Source organism: Cydia pomonella, chromosome 2, assembly GCF_033807575.1.
Source record: "Cydia pomonella isolate Wapato2018A chromosome 2, ilCydPomo1, whole genome shotgun sequence".
Taxonomy (NCBI): Eukaryota; Metazoa; Arthropoda; class Insecta; order Lepidoptera; family Tortricidae; genus Cydia; species Cydia pomonella.
Window position 1 is genome coordinate 6,270,398 of NC_084704.1, and position 15,602 is coordinate 6,285,999.

Below are 15,602 nucleotides of genomic sequence, written 5' to 3' on the forward strand. Positions count from 1 at the left end.
ATATGGCATGTCATTGTCAATCTAAATCTATGATTCTATCTTTCATTTAAATAAGTCATTTTATGTCGTAATAATATATTTAGTGGATTTCCATATTTATATTATGGACCGAATATAGTTTTCATCTACCACATTCATGATTTAAACAGAAAAAGTAGTTAGTAGATAACCCTAGCAATAAATATGGCAAAATACATAGCTCAAATTATAGTACTCGGTGCTCAAGTTGTTGGTCGGGCTTTTGCTAGAGCTTTGAAACAAGAAATTGCTGCATCCCAGGAAGCAGCGAAGAGAGCTGGTGGTGGGGAAGCTGGCGCCCGAAGAGCTGCAGCCAATGCGTCAACTGGACTCACATTAGAAGAAGCTATGCAAATATTGAACATAGATAAACTAGATCCAGAAAAAGTGAAAAGGAACTACGAACATTTGTTTTCCGCCAACGATAAAGCGAAAGGGGGTTCTTTCTACTTACAATCCAAGATTGTGAGAGCTAAAGAGAGGATAGATACAGAACTTAAACAGAAGCAGCCTGGTCCAGATCAGAGTAAAGCCAAAGACACATCCTAATTACTTTTTAGTGTAGTTACCTTGGATAGAGTAGTTTAGAACAAATATTGTTTTGTAAAATATTTTATTGCATATAAATGGATACCACAATAGTGACTACTTGACTAGAATACATCAGTCTTCATTACAATGCTGATTATGTTGTAAGTTAAATATACAAAATTTATGTTCACTCACATAATGCTGCTTGCAAACAACTATAGCATTATAGAAATCAATAAATTTTCCTAAGCATATGATTTATATGTTTCACTTGCTTTATTTACCTTAAACTTTTCTCTTGGATATGTAAATATATTACCTACACAATTTCATGCATAATAAACCTACTTCATAAAAAAGTATATAAAATATTCATAAATGATAAAATATGACTAGAAAATTTGCCTCTAAAAATGGAAGATAATTGAGTAACAAAAGATAATATAACTTATAATTGTAAATTATAATAAATATTATATTTAAATAATAAACAGTCATTATTGTTAATATAAATAAAATTATTGTAAATATTACTTAAAACTAGAATACATCAGTCAACTTACACACTATGAGATTTATGGCAGTATATACTTTTCAGCAATTTTAGAAAATTTGCATAAATTTCAAATTGAAACTAGAATAGTCAATATTTAAATTTATGGAGCCTAAGACAATTTTAAAAACTTCGTTTTCTGAATAATCCTATTTGGCATTCATATAGTAATTGCCAACTTTTGCAATGCACAACAATGTGTACCACATAGCTTATAATGTCACTCCATCCATACCATAAAAAAAGCTTTATGCTATTTTTCTAGCCTTTCACAAACAAGTAGTGGTATATATTGGTTTTAATACCTGAAAAGTAAGCAGTATACATATATTCCTGCAGTATTCAGTCTAAACAGGGTCTAATCTTTTAATTTATGGCTTAACATCCATAAGTATAACAACCTCATAAGGGCTACACTCTGACATACCTAAAGAGTTACAGAGCCACCCGTAAAAACCTTTCTCAAAATCACATACATCCTTCCACCAATTTGCTCCACTGAATGTCAGCTGCACAATACCTGCATACAAGCCAAGGCCTACAGTAAAAATCACTATCAAAAATGGATAAGACAATATCACTATTGGTGCCAACATTGCTTTCTTAACCCAATTCAGATCTTCAGTAACATGTGTAAAGATATTGTACCAAGTCATTGTGCCCATATAAAATGAGTACAGAGCAGACACACAAGCCACAAACGGTATGCATAGGAGACTGAAGAGAAAAATGTGTGGACCATTGTATACTGAGCATTTGGATATGTCCATCTTGTTGTACTCCTCTGCTACGATAGCTGCTTCAATGATTTCAAGTTCTTCTCGAGAAATATTGAGTTTGACATCAACATTTTGGCCTTTCTTCTTTCCTCTTTTTATTGTTCCTGTCATGGTTAAGTAGGATTCTCTGGAATAGTCTGTCAGAGAGCAGTCTGGTGTAGATCCTTCCGACTCAATATGCAAAGCTGTAATCTCTGTATCAGTATTCTCAGTTTCGATTATTTCTTGCACAATGTTGACTCGCTTTTTTCGTTTGGCACTATTTTTGAGACTGTCAGTAAGTGGACCCATTTCAAAGCTATTTTCCGATTGGGTTTGAGACAGGCTGTTTGGAGTAGCAGAAGAACTCTCATTGTGTTCATTCAGAAACTTGCAGCTTTTCTGTATGTCATCATTAGCCTCTCTGAGGTCATCATGGCTTGAACATGCATCTGAGGAATTCTCATAGATTGGAGACAAGTCAATGATTTCCCGGCTATTCATCATGGAAAGGGCCTGGTAGCCATTTTTTTGTGAACTCTGTGACTTCTGTGGTTCAGCCTCTAAGTTAGAGTCATTGATGTCTTCATCATTGACATCAGTTATGATGGGAAGATTAATTTTCATGTTGGACTTAAGTCCCTCCATGGTGGAGTGTATGATTCCATTAACAACATGTTCTGTGACTGGTGAAAGGCCGTTTTTGTATTTGGTTGGCAAATCAGTCTCAGTTCCCTGTTTGAAAAAAAAAAAACATTTAACTGTAATCGTTGAACTGTTATTACTACGTATAGAACCGGCACAGAGAACCAGTATTCCACTTTTAGGCTTTTGACAACAAACCTTTATATTATATTTATTTTATATATATTTATCTTTATCTTTATATATATTTATTTATATTGGAAACAAATTTGTAGTTAAACTTGTTTATAAAAAAAAGAATATTCAATATACAATGAGCGAGTTGAGCGACGATGACGCTAACGCTTAATGGACCAGAAATCGCTGTAATATGATTCAAATTATTTAGTGACTCGCGTATGTGAATTATCCAGTTTGCTTAAGTGCTAGTTATCAGAAATTACGAACCTGAACAGCAATTATGTGGTCTACATGACCGGTAATCGAATTTTGTTTTTTGCCATTGCGTTTTTTCGGCAATATAAACATGGGTTGCTCCACTTTAGCCATTTTCACTTATAGTATACTTCACTATTGTCGTTGTAAGTCAAAATTCAGTTTAATTAAATAAAAACCATGAAAAAATCACACAAACAAACACCATCGTAAAACGGTGAAAAGAATTATTGAATGAATTTAGCTTTAGCTTGTGCTATTCGAGCTATGGCGAGGTCGAAAAGTTTAAACTATTATATTAATATTTTTTTACTAAAATATAATAATAAATATTTCGTCATATATATCCGATAAATAATTATAAAATGATTATTATTTAGTATGTGGAATCAATAATAACTCTAGTTCCAATCCTGAATATTACTAAAAACGTCGTTGTTTTCAATGCCTTGAACATATTTCATTTGTTTTGACATTTGCAAAAAAAAGTAAACTTGCCGATGAAAAGGATAGGAAAATTAGAAGTTGCATTCTATTTGGATATCTTAAATCATAAACTTTTAACAGAAAGTTATATTTAAACAAAATGCTTAAGGTATATAAATAATTTGGTTGTGATCTAATTAAAACTATGCAAATATTTTATGAAACATAACCTCACTTTGTAATATTTCAGGGTATGGTTAGTTTAGTTACCGGTGGTGCTTCAGGTCTGGGTAAAGCCACAGTTGAGAGGTTCATAAACCACGGCGGAAGAGTGGTTATCCTCGATCTTCAGGCCACAAGAGCAGAGCAAGTGGCTAAACAATTTGGCAGTGAAGCTATAGCTTGCCCAGGTTGTGTAAGTATTTTATGTATTAAAACATGTGGTTGTAGCCCAACGTAAATACAATAGAACCAGCTTAATACAATTACGCTTAATACGATTTCCCACATACTACGCCATTTTACACTGCCAATCTTCAAAACATCAAGAAACGAGTGTACTCCCATCTTAAATGTCGGCAACTCACTTGCAACCAATCTGATGTTGCAGGTCTTCATGGGCAACAGTAACTGGCTAATATACTATTCGACTTAAGAGGTGTTTTTTATATGGTCTCTTTAGAATCTTCTTAAGCGGGTTTTACTGTATTAATTAAAAATCTGCTTACAACACCATATTTGCCTAATAACAAGTGTTATAAGTAATGATTGGAAACAGTAGCAATTTTAAGACAAAAGTATAACATGGATGTGTCTTAATCTACATTTTTACAATTCTATTTTATCTTTTATGATAATGTTGAGTTATTGCTTTACAAATTCACTAACAAAATTGATTAAAGTGCCCAACAGGTTTTTTTTTTGTAATTTACTACAATAATATAATTTGGTAAGTTTTTTACAGCATATTATACTGTTTCTTTTTTTTTTTAATCTCTACTATTACCATCCCAAGGTATTACCATGGCACGGCACTAGTAGAAATTACCTTCATTGAAATTTGAATCATTATTACATGCAACAGAGTTGCTTTTGTTTTGTTTGATTTTAAAACAAAACAAATTGCTTTAATTTTGACTGCCAATTTTCCTTGTATGGTGGGCTGCCAGAGGTTAAAGATATAGGCTTATCCATGTTAGTTACTATGTTCAACAAAGTGACATAAATTGCTACCTGTCTCCAATCATTACTTGTAAGACAACTCTTCTTCAGATCACATCCGAGGATGATGTGAAGAAAGCGCTCCAGCTGGCAAAAGACAAGTTTGGGCGGCTAGACACACTAGTCAACTGTGCTGGCCATGTTGCCACGCACCAGATATACAACTTCAATAAAGACAGACCATGTGAGCTGGAAGGTTTCCAGAAATGTGTTAATGTAAGTTCTTTGTGACTTTGAGATTTGTTTATTGGGGTTTTTTTCAAAAGTGGGTTGATCAACTATTTATTGCTGTTGTTCTGCAAGCATAGTGTGCTTGGCTTAAGATGAATTTGTATTATTTTACTTCTGGCATAACAGAATTTCATCCTTAGCACTCCAATTTAAAGTTAACATTCCACTTTTGCAAAAAACTCATTTATTTCTTTTATAAAACCTAGATTTTTATGGCCTAGAAAAGGGGTTAAATACAGAAGACATGATGGAAACAGTTATAAACTATTTCATTTATGTTGGTATGTTAGTAAAATTTTGCTGAGATACTCAGTGTTAGTAGTGTTACTCTTGCCTTTTGGTTGACAGCTCAGAATAATAACAATAAAGAGTAGATTCACCCAAACAATAGTAAAAAATAACTATTCTTTAACAAAAACTTAAGGAAAATATGAAGTTCTTTTTGGTTATCCCCTCTAAAAACTTTGGAAAAGTTAAGACCTATATAAAATAAAAGTTTAATATTTCAGATAAATACAATAGGCACTTTCAATGTAACCCGCCTGGCTGTGGGACTGATGGGTCAGAACAAGCCCAATGAGCAGGGACAAAGGGGGGTGGTCGTCAACACAGCTTCCACAATAGCATATGAAGGTGATATAGGTAAGCGTTTAGATTCTATTGTAAATTTATTAGGGATCCATTTTTAAACTTTACTTTGAAGCACTGGATTACCTCAACTCAAGATGAAGCATATATCATTACTTTCGGTCACCACTTAAATGGAATAGAATAGAAACAAAATAGGTGGTAATTTACTATTGGAGTCTTCTTCTTCTTCCTCACGTTGTCCCGGCATTTTGCCACGGCTCATGGGAGCCTGGGGTCCGCTTGGCAACTAATCCCGAGAATTGGCGTAGCACTAGTTTTTACGAAAGCCATCTGACCTTCCAACCCAGAGGGTAAACTAGGCCTTATTAGGATTAGTCCGGTTTTCTCACGATGTTTTTCTTCACCGAAAAGCGACAGGTAAATTTCAAATGATATGTCGTACATAAGTTCCGAAAAACTCATTGGTACAAGCCGGGGTTTGAAGCCGCAACCTCCGGATTGCAAGTCGCATGCTCTAACCGCTAGGCCACCAGCGCTCTTTATTATAGGAGTACAGTCGCATATATCAGTTGCGCCCAATGTCACGACCTCTATTCCTGTAAATTAAAAATATCTACAAAAAGCGAGTTCCAGGGACGAACATAGGCTATTAAATTATAAAATCGCGTGGGATGCAATTCAGAAGTGCTGCTCGCGGCATAGCATTTTTTTTACAAGTAAGACCACACCACTTCAAGAACGCTGCATAATGCTGTTTCTTGAACTTAAGGCTTATTTGCAGAAATGAAACGTTTTTTCATTTTAAAGGGCAGGCCGCCATCGCCGCTTCCACAGCTGCCATCGTGGGCATGACGTTACCCATAGCCAGGGATCTGGCGCCCAGAGGGATCAGGGTGGTCACTATCGCTGCTGGTGAGTTGTACACCATTAGTTTTTTGTTTTACGAGTATGTTTGTGTTTACCCGACATTTATGGCTTGGCGCAAATCGGCGGACGACGGGGGAGAACTCGTGCACACCAGTCACTAATCCCTTTTGATAGAGTACATGCGGCGGTAGGCGGCGGCATCCTCCAGCATGCGCCGAAGTGCTCGCGGTATTGCGGATGACTTTACGCCGTCGGTGTGCGCTGCGCGGAGTAAATTCTCCTCGTTGATCTGCGCTGCGCTCCGCCGGCTTGCGGAGGCCTTTACCCATTAAAATTTTGTTAAATCTGCTACTCTTTTGTCTACAGGTATTTTCGACACTCCCCTAGTCTCATACTTACCAGAGAAAATGGTAGAGTTCCTCAAACGTATGACTCCATTCCCCTCAAGATTAGGCAAGCCGGAAGAGTTCGCACACCTAGTATCGAGTATCGTTGAAAACCCGATGTTGAACGGCGAGGTCATACGATTAGACGGAGCGCAAAGGTGGTTCCCCCTGTAATATTAAGTATATTGAAACGGTTCACTCATGTATTTCAAGTCTTCTTGGATCTTCAATGGGGCGCCGGCAGCCCATGTCGACCAACCATTGCGAGCAATCTTAGACTTAAAATACGCGAATACCGTTTTAATATGCATATTTAGTATGTCGGTTCCCCTTGTAATATTAGGCCAAAGTTATTTTTAAGTTTGTAGAAATAAATATTGTAGATATTATCTTTGTCTTTTACGTCTTAGAATAATATAACCTAGATAGAACTTCGTTATCCGATCCCTATCCAATGTTGGTTCTACGGCTTCCCTAATCCTGTCTCACTTCTTTCCACTTACAGGCATGTATAATTATATTTATATTTAATACTTATATTTTAAACAGCCTCCGTAGTCCAGTCGGTTGTGACCCTGCCTAGGAAGCTGGGCGTCCCGGGTTCGATCCCGGTAAGGGTATTTATTCTTTGTGAGTCTATCACGAATATTTGTTCCTGGGTTATGGATGTTCTATGTATCTAAGTATATATTCATTAGTTCCCACTCCTATAGTACAAGCTTTGGAAGTACAAGGTCGATCTGAGTAAGAGTGTATCTCCAAATATTTATTTATGAATAGCGGCGGCTAGATTCGTGTGACTCTTAACGCCATGCTAAACGAGAAACAACTGAACTCGATGCGTTCGTCCCAAAGTGTAAAGCCTATAATGTCTACTTAAACCTTTAATTTATGAACATAGCCAGTAATCCCCACATATTATCGTTATCTGGTTCTCATATGCTAACCAATCATATATGTTGTCTCATTTAACTTCGTGCTAAGTAGGCAGTTTAATCTTTACTGATCTCAATGAAATAATGCATTAAGTTACAGCTATGGACTATGAACTGGTTTCCTCCCATAACTAGGTAGTATCAAAATGATAGTAAAGTTCGTAAAAAATAAAATAACACTAACACATCTCACTTAGACTCTTTTCGACAGCCGCTATTATTGTGGGTGAATCGGATTGCTACTAACGCTCTCCTTCGTAAATTTACCGCTATTAATACTTACACATGTTCGATTATGTAGATGCGTGTATAATATTTGAGGAGTACCTCAAAAGGAAAAAACGGGACCATATACCCTGTCTATCTTTCTTCTTCCTAGCGTTGCCCCGGCATTTTGCCACGGTTCATGCCAGCTTGGGGTCCGCTTGACAAGTAATCCCCAGAATTTGCGTAGACACTAGTTTTTACGAAAGCGACTGCCATCTGATCTTCCAATCCAGAGGGTTAACTAGGCCTTATTGGGATGAGTCCGGTTTCCTCACGTTGTTTTTCCTTCACCGAAAAGCGACTGGTAAATATCAAATGATATTTCGTACATAAGTTACTAAAAACTCATTCATATACCCTGTCTATCAAGACCCTTAATCTCGGGAACGCGTTGAAGTATCGAGTTGAAATTAAAACCATATACTCAGGGCTACTGTCCCTTGAAGCTGTGAAAAAATCAAACTTCTTACTTAACTTAAAAAAATACGGCCGTTTTGTGCCGCAAAAATAGTATTTTTACGGGATTGAAAAGCTTGATTACATCACTATTGTATACAATACTTATTCTACGAGTCATCTAAGATAATACTTTTTTACTATAAAACCTAAATAATTATATGAAAATTGGTAAGTATCTCAGCAAGAATGCCGGGAGAACGCGAGGAAGAAGAAAGTAAGTATCTCAGTAGACAAAAATGTAGTACAAAAGACATAAACTCGCGACGAGGAGACGAATCGCCTGATGGTAAGCAATTACCGCATCCATGGACACCTGCAATACCGAAGGGGATGCAACCAAAAATTGTGTGCATTGTCTAAAAAATTGATTACCTAAATATAAAAAAAACATGTATAATTCCAAGCATTCTTGAGACTCAAGACCTTCATTATGAAAGTCACATTATATTATGTTATGTTTTATTACCTACATCTCTTTCACAAAAACTAGAGTATAAATAGGTAGGTACCACAAAGTACCTACACATTTATAAACGTTCCCATTCGTTGATTTATCTTACTTCGCCAAGAATTTTTTACTTATTCTCTCGCTAGCTACTGCAATTTGGAGTCGGCAAACCGATTATCTAAGCTACAATGTAACTATCACTACTCCGTGACCTATACTGCTATGCACATAAGAACTATTGCAAAACCACCGTAACTCAAGTAATCTGTGTCTATAAATCTATACTTAAACCTATCTGGTTTTAAGCCAGATCGTCAATTAGGTAGTTATTTGCTGTAATTTGTAGTTCCCGGTCGTCGCATAGATGGGGACATGTGTTTTTCCTATTTTGAAATCGCAAGAGATGATAGTTTATCAGTACGTTGAGTATATTTATGAACCAGCGCTCTAAGGAGTCAGGTACTCCTTTTAATACTTACTTAGACCACATAGACTAGTGCACTACCGAAACCGGATTTTTTGCCGAAACCGAAAGTTTCAGTTTTGTTCTAGTTTCACCCGAAATTGAACCTTCGGCCGAAACATGATTTTTATGCCGAAATCTGCTGAAGACGAAACAGACAGTTTGGTCGGACTTTGATGCCAATGCTCCAATGTGATTAGGCGATTTTCTGGCTGTTTTGTGCGCGAGAAAATTGCCTCGCCCGTATGTTCGCTGTGTATGGCACATACCTACCTATTTACTTATCCTCTGAAACTCTCTTGTTTCAAATAATAAGTACATTAAACAGTGTACTGTCGGCTCTAGACCTTACATCGCGCCATTATTATGCGCCATACTTTTTGGCTTGCTGAAAAATGGTGTGATTTGTTGCACTAAAAATTAAGTAATTTTTGGAAACGAGGGCCTCCTGAAAAAAATCGAAGTTTAGTTACCTGGGCTATAAACGCGTAAATCAAAGATTTTTCTGTCACTCTAATTACGTCTTAGTGAGAGTAAAGGAGAAAGATCTCCGCAATTTGCGAATTTCGGTTTTCGCGGTAGGCCCCCTGAGCAAGAGCGAAAGGCAGAAAAATAACATAAAATTTTCGTGTTTCGCGATAGTCTCAGGAAAGAAATAAGGAACTTAAAGCTGTTGGAGTGTCCTTAGAACTTTATCACTTCACTTCATATCATTTTGCAGCAGCTATGAAAGAGAGAGAAAAGTGAGAGATTTTCAAACAAGTCAATGTACTGTTGATTGTCTCTATGTAGAGCCGTGTAAAAAGTGAGACGCTCTTTATAATGTTTATGGGCATTGATTAAATACTGGGAACGGACACTCGCTGGGAGAGCTGAACTTTACCGCAAAAGGCTGCTTTAAACTAGGCTGCTTTACAGTTCTCTACGGTGAAATATATGCTTTACCTTCATGGATACGTAGTTTGTATGTATAATGAATAGATATACAGGGTGTTTATTTAGACATCTGCAATAATTAACGAGGTGAATATATAGGTCATACTGCGCAAATTTTAATATGGGACCAACCCTAAAACATCGTGAGGAAACCTGACTAATTCCAATAAGGCCTAGTTTACCCTCTGGGTTGGAAGGTCAGATGACAGTCGCTTTCATAAAAACAAGTGCCTACGCCAATTCTTGGGATTAGTTGCCAAGCGAACTCCAGGCTCCCACGAGGAAGATAATTATGACTAAATAGAAAAAAAATTGGGCTCTTTTGACAGCCGAGGATGCTGGCAGCTATGCGCTCCCGCTGTATTGCGATATTATTTAATACCCACGTTTGCGCGAGAAAGCTGCCAGCTCTTCGGTCACCAGTGAAGTCGACCAGACTTAATAAGTTTTTTGAAAAGCTGGAGAGCGTTAGGAGCCCAAGGGCCAAGGGTCTCAACCCCAAATGGCGTAAAAATATACTCGGGGCCGAGACCCCTGTACCTGTCCTTTAGTTACCTTCTTTAAATATTTCTTTACGTCTTAATACTGTAAAATACTAGCAATAAAGCGGTTCTTATATTAATATATCGGTAGTTTATATTCAAATATATTATGCAAATATTAACCTTTGCATGAATGTTTCCGGGAGCTACATTGCAATGATTTAGTAATAAGTCTTATCGTATACATTACCTAACCCGAGGATGCTGCTAAGATCATAAGGACACTGTCGGAGAAATAACCAGGTAAGCGGAGTGCTCACGCCATGCATGAGTTTACTTACTTAATAATAATTAGTTATGCCTGCTGCGATCGGTTCATGGGAGCCTATTGTTGCGCCGGTGAACGGGTTCCAGCAGGCGTTCTACATGACATTAAAGCTCTCCAAGGGGCCTCTACGTGTTGGATCTATATCCCCACCTATCAAAAGACCGGGAAGTGAGGGGGGGGGGCTACCTGTAATATATCTGTACATGTATGCACTTCGCCCCCCTCACTTAAATATTATTGAAACTCGCTCATAACTTAATACTTTATAAGCTAAATCTTAATGAATAAATGGTTTTTTTTAAATCTATGAATGGAGTAAGCATTCTAAGCTTACTTATTTCTCTATGAATACATTAGATCCTACCGCGAATTGTAATAATCGAATTTCATGCTATCACCATCACTGTCACTCCTGGGCTATAACCGCGAAAATCGAACTTCGTCAATTGCGGGCATTTTTCTCTGTCACTCTTATTACGTCTTAGTGAGAATAAAAAAGTTGTATTAGAGTGATATAAATGGAGATAGTATATCTTAATCTTACACTGGTTCTGGTTCTTTCGAGAATTCAATTCGCTCGCAAGTAAGCTGAATAGGTCTGGCACACAAACTTAGTTATATTTTAGTCTAGGTCGACACCTTTCACGATTTCAATTAAACTTTGCGTATTAAATTCAAACATGAAGATTCTATAGTACAAAAGCAATCAGCGCCATCTGTCACCGGCCTCGTAAAGCATATTGATACCATAAACGATACCGTATTTTATTTTCATGTGTTCGTCTCGCACGCTTGTTTATCAGCCATATTTATAATCGCAGCATAATATCACGTACAGTATTTTGACTTTTTAAAATCTGGATTAAAACTGCTTATTTAAAACGAAATAAAAGTATACGAATTCAATAATGGCGCCTTAGAGCTTAAGCATGGAATCTCTCACATCTAATGGGAATAAAAGTATACGATAAAAATAAAAGTACCACAGCATATATATGATATACTTCAGTCTAGACTAGGTCGACACGACACCTTTCATGATTTCAATTAAACTTTGCCGTATTAAATCCAAACACGAACCAGTACCCCTAGTGTAAATTTGATCGACATCATAAAGTGACGAACGCGTTTGCGTTAAGTCTCATTTTGTATAGGATTTTGAGTTTCCAAAACGTCCCGCTTGGCGCGCTCTTCCTAAATCCAATACAAAATGAGACTAAACGCAAACGCGTACGTCACTTTTCGAAATCGAATTTATTTACACTAGAGGTACTGAAGGCACAAGTGCAAAAGTAAAAAGCGCCATCTGTCACCGGCCTCGTAAAGCGTATTGATACCATAAACGATACCGTATTTATTTCCATGCGTTTGTTTCGTACGCTTGTTTATCAGCCATATTTATATTCGCAGAAAATATCTCGTACAGTATTGTGACTTTTCAAAATCTTGGGGCCAAAACATGATTATTGATAAAGTAACTTTGCATTTTTATAATATGTATGTATATATGAGTATATTACTAAAACTTAAACAGTTTAGGGGCCCCGATTTCATTTTGTCCCAGGGCCCTTGGTCACCTAGCTACGCCCGTCACTGCTTAGGGCTTGTGCACAAATCACGCGAGGTTTTTTCGGCTATTTTTTGACCCCCCCCTCCCGCTTGGTGAGGTTCTTGGCGAACTCTAGCCTATACAACCACCATCACGATCGCGTGCGCGTATCCCTCAAGAATAATCCGAAATAATAACGTCAGCATGTAACTTTCCGAAATTAAATGTTTATATCAAGAATCTGCATCTTTCCATCACCAACAAAAGTGGCCCCACATAACCTCACGTGTATTTATTTTTTAAGTTTTTCATTCGACCTTATTTTAAGAGAAATAGTATTGTCACGTATTGTATAGAGTAAATCTTGTTTAGACTCGCTATTTTGAAAAATGATCTGTCGTGATTTTTTCGTGACCCCCCTCGCCCCCTATTGAATCTCGCGTGATTTGTGCACAAGCCCTTAGGAACGGTATTTCAAAAGGTTTGGTGTGTGATGGAACTGGAAAATGACGATTAGGTATATTCTCTGAATAAGTACTTATATTTTTAAGTTGGTGTAAACTTAAAGTACTGATTGTTATGTCTACATTGCGATTTATAGCTTTATTCGATATCGGAATGACAGTCGCAGGCGCCACGGGGAGTCGCGGGAAATTCATGTCACCCGTCAAAAACAAAATAGTATTAAATTATCATACAAATTGTTGCAATTTTAGACTTAATGTGAACGCATTAAGATTTATTATTGCTCTCTCGTCTTTAAGAACGTTCTTTGAATAGTCGTGGTTTATTGAGATATCGGAGATTGAGCGTCGCTCAATAATACAGTTAAGAAATAAAAGAATAAAGTGGAATAAAGAATCAGATATTACAAAGTTTACAAATGAAACGCAACCCATTTAATCAAAAAAACCGGCCAAGAGCATGTCGGGCCATGCTCAGTGTAGGGTTCCGCACTTACCCTTCCGTCACAATAAGCTAAACTGGAGCTTAAAGTATAGTAAATTGTTAACCAAGGGATGAAACGCGAGTTAAACAAATAGGCAAATTTGCATAATCAGTACCTAATTAAAGTATTTTTACTATGAAGAGGAAACTTTTTGCGATAACTCAAAAACAGCTAAACTGATCATGTCTGCTATAGTTTTCATTTAAAGTCTTTCTTAAGCTCTACTTTCACGATTTATTTCATATTTTTTTGACCTATGGTTCAAAAGTTACAGGGGTGGGGGGGACACATTTTTTTTTCTTTCGGAGCTATTATCTCCGAATATATATATTCACTTTATCAAAAAATGTTTGTTGAAGACCCCTATTAGTTTTGAAAGCCCTTTCCAACGATACCCCACACTGTAGGGTTGCAGCAGAAAAAAAAATTCACCCCCACTTTACGTGTAGGGGAGGTACCCTCAAAAAAATTAAATTCTTAGATTTTATTGTATGACTTTGTCGGCTGTATTGATTTATATATCCATGCCGAATTTCAGCTTTCTAGCACTAACGACCACGGAGCAAAGCCTCGGACAGACAGACAGACAGACAGACAGACAGACAGACAGACGGACATGGCGAAACTATAAGGGTTCCTAGTTGACTACGGAACCCTAAAAAGGAACAATATTATATATGTTAAAATACTTGAATATATAAACACCACACCTTAAGTATGCAACTTCACTTCCACACAGAGTATCTAATATAGCCCGCGGCGGCCATGATACGGGATACGGGTTTGCCGCCAATACAAGGACATCCGAGACGGCGTATGTATGCTATTTAAGACTTGCATAATCGCATACATCAGGAATTCGTCAAGTAGGGTCCAATTTTTAAATCATTTATTCGATTCAGATTTAACAAATTGTTTTGGGCTTAAACTGGTTTTGACACGACCTCGACGATCGTCTTAGTAATTGGCGCGCATCTCACGCACGACTTTCACTTCATTTCGCATGCACCAATCAACGTCAGCGATTTTCAAGGTCTTATCAAAATCAGATCAAAACCGGAGCAAGTTGTTGAATTAGAATCAGGCTCCTAGTAAAAAGAATGCTATCTCTGCTAGCTCTATTTACTGAAAGTATTATATAAGGTGAAATTGTAATGTTTGACCATATGCTGAGGGGTGAATATGTAGGTCATACTGAACTTTTACTATGAAAAATATCAACTGTTCCATAGAAAACATTGACATGTGATTCACCAAAATGTATGAGACGGGAGTTTTTTTTTGAATTGTTCAGTATGACCACATCCACACCTGAGCGTATAGTCAAACATAACAATTTCGCACTTTATTACCTAATCAAAATGTAATTGATGAGTGCTGTTGTGCTAACCGTACTTTTGAATCCCATTCTCATGTCGGTCAAATAATATTCCCCAAAAAAACATTGTACCGTAGACACCGTAATTCTTCTTCAAATGCCTGTCCCTCACATCACAGTCACAGCGCAAAAAGCTCGACTCATTTTGACATAGGTATGAGAAAGATTTGTGTCGTTTGTGGAAGAGACGGATAAGTTATAAACTTAAATTAGCGAGGAATAAAAGTCATTTGTGTTTTAAAAAAACAGTTATAAACTTACAAGACTTGCTATTATTCTTATTATCGACGATGTGCAACAGTTATTGGTTTTACAAGTCGTTGTTTAACCGCTCGTGCTGATATTGATATTGATACCCGAGCAAGCGAAGGATTTTTGAGCGTTGCGAGGGTTTCAAGGCACGAAGGTTAAACAAAGTGCTTCCGAGTAAAACACAAAAATGTTCACCACATCAACGCGTGGAAAATACTAACTATGAAATACCAAAAACATCCAAACGAACGTACCTAATAGAAAAATCATCATTCAATATATTTTTTTTTATACTACGTCGGTGGCAAACAAGCATACGGCCCGCCTGATGGTAAGCAATCTCCGTAGCTTATGTACGCCTGCAACTCCAAAATCATCATTTAAAAAAAAGTCAATTTACCAGCTAACATAAGGAAACAACTCAAAATTTGCATCTGATTACTTTGCCCCACATATGGATAAAATGCAACTTTCTCATTAGTTTTTGAACAATC

General features: G+C 37.0%; 3 protein-coding genes across 4 annotated transcripts; 2 read left to right on the top strand and 1 right to left on the bottom strand.

The window, feature by feature from the left end:
* The first annotated feature begins 19 nt into the window (after nucleotides 1–19).
* LOC133532463 (mitochondrial import inner membrane translocase subunit tim16) lies at nucleotides 20–806 on the top strand. Its single transcript, XM_061871154.1, has one exon. The coding sequence runs from the start codon at nucleotides 184–186 to the stop codon at nucleotides 565–567; it is 384 nt and encodes a 127-aa protein (XP_061727138.1). The 5' UTR covers nucleotides 20–183; the 3' UTR covers nucleotides 568–806.
* A 657-nt stretch (nucleotides 807–1,463) lies between these two features.
* On the bottom strand, nucleotides 1,464–3,215 carry LOC133532442 (uncharacterized). The gene is made up of 2 exons (XM_061871120.1): nucleotides 2,953–3,215; nucleotides 1,464–2,595 (listed from the first exon to the last, which is right to left on the bottom strand). The coding sequence occupies exons 1-2, from the start codon at nucleotides 3,052–3,054 to the stop codon at nucleotides 1,474–1,476; spliced, it is 1,224 nt and encodes a 407-aa protein (XP_061727104.1). The 5' UTR covers nucleotides 3,055–3,215; the 3' UTR covers nucleotides 1,464–1,473.
* Nucleotides 3,216–3,402: 187 nt separating this feature from the next.
* LOC133532453 (3-hydroxyacyl-CoA dehydrogenase type-2-like) lies at nucleotides 3,403–7,051 on the top strand. Of its 2 annotated transcripts, none has more exons than XM_061871131.1 (6): nucleotides 3,403–3,535; nucleotides 3,617–3,781; nucleotides 4,639–4,803; nucleotides 5,328–5,460; nucleotides 6,217–6,321; nucleotides 6,643–7,051. In XM_061871131.1, the coding sequence occupies exons 1-6, from the start codon at nucleotides 3,527–3,529 to the stop codon at nucleotides 6,834–6,836; spliced, it is 771 nt and encodes a 256-aa protein (XP_061727115.1). In that variant the 5' UTR covers nucleotides 3,403–3,526; the 3' UTR covers nucleotides 6,837–7,051. The 2 variants fall into 2 exon arrangements, with proteins under 2 accessions (XP_061727115.1, XP_061727125.1); XM_061871141.1 differs by having other exon boundaries at nucleotides 6,222–6,321; nucleotides 6,643–6,871.
* Nucleotides 7,052–15,602: the final 8,551 nt, after the last annotated feature.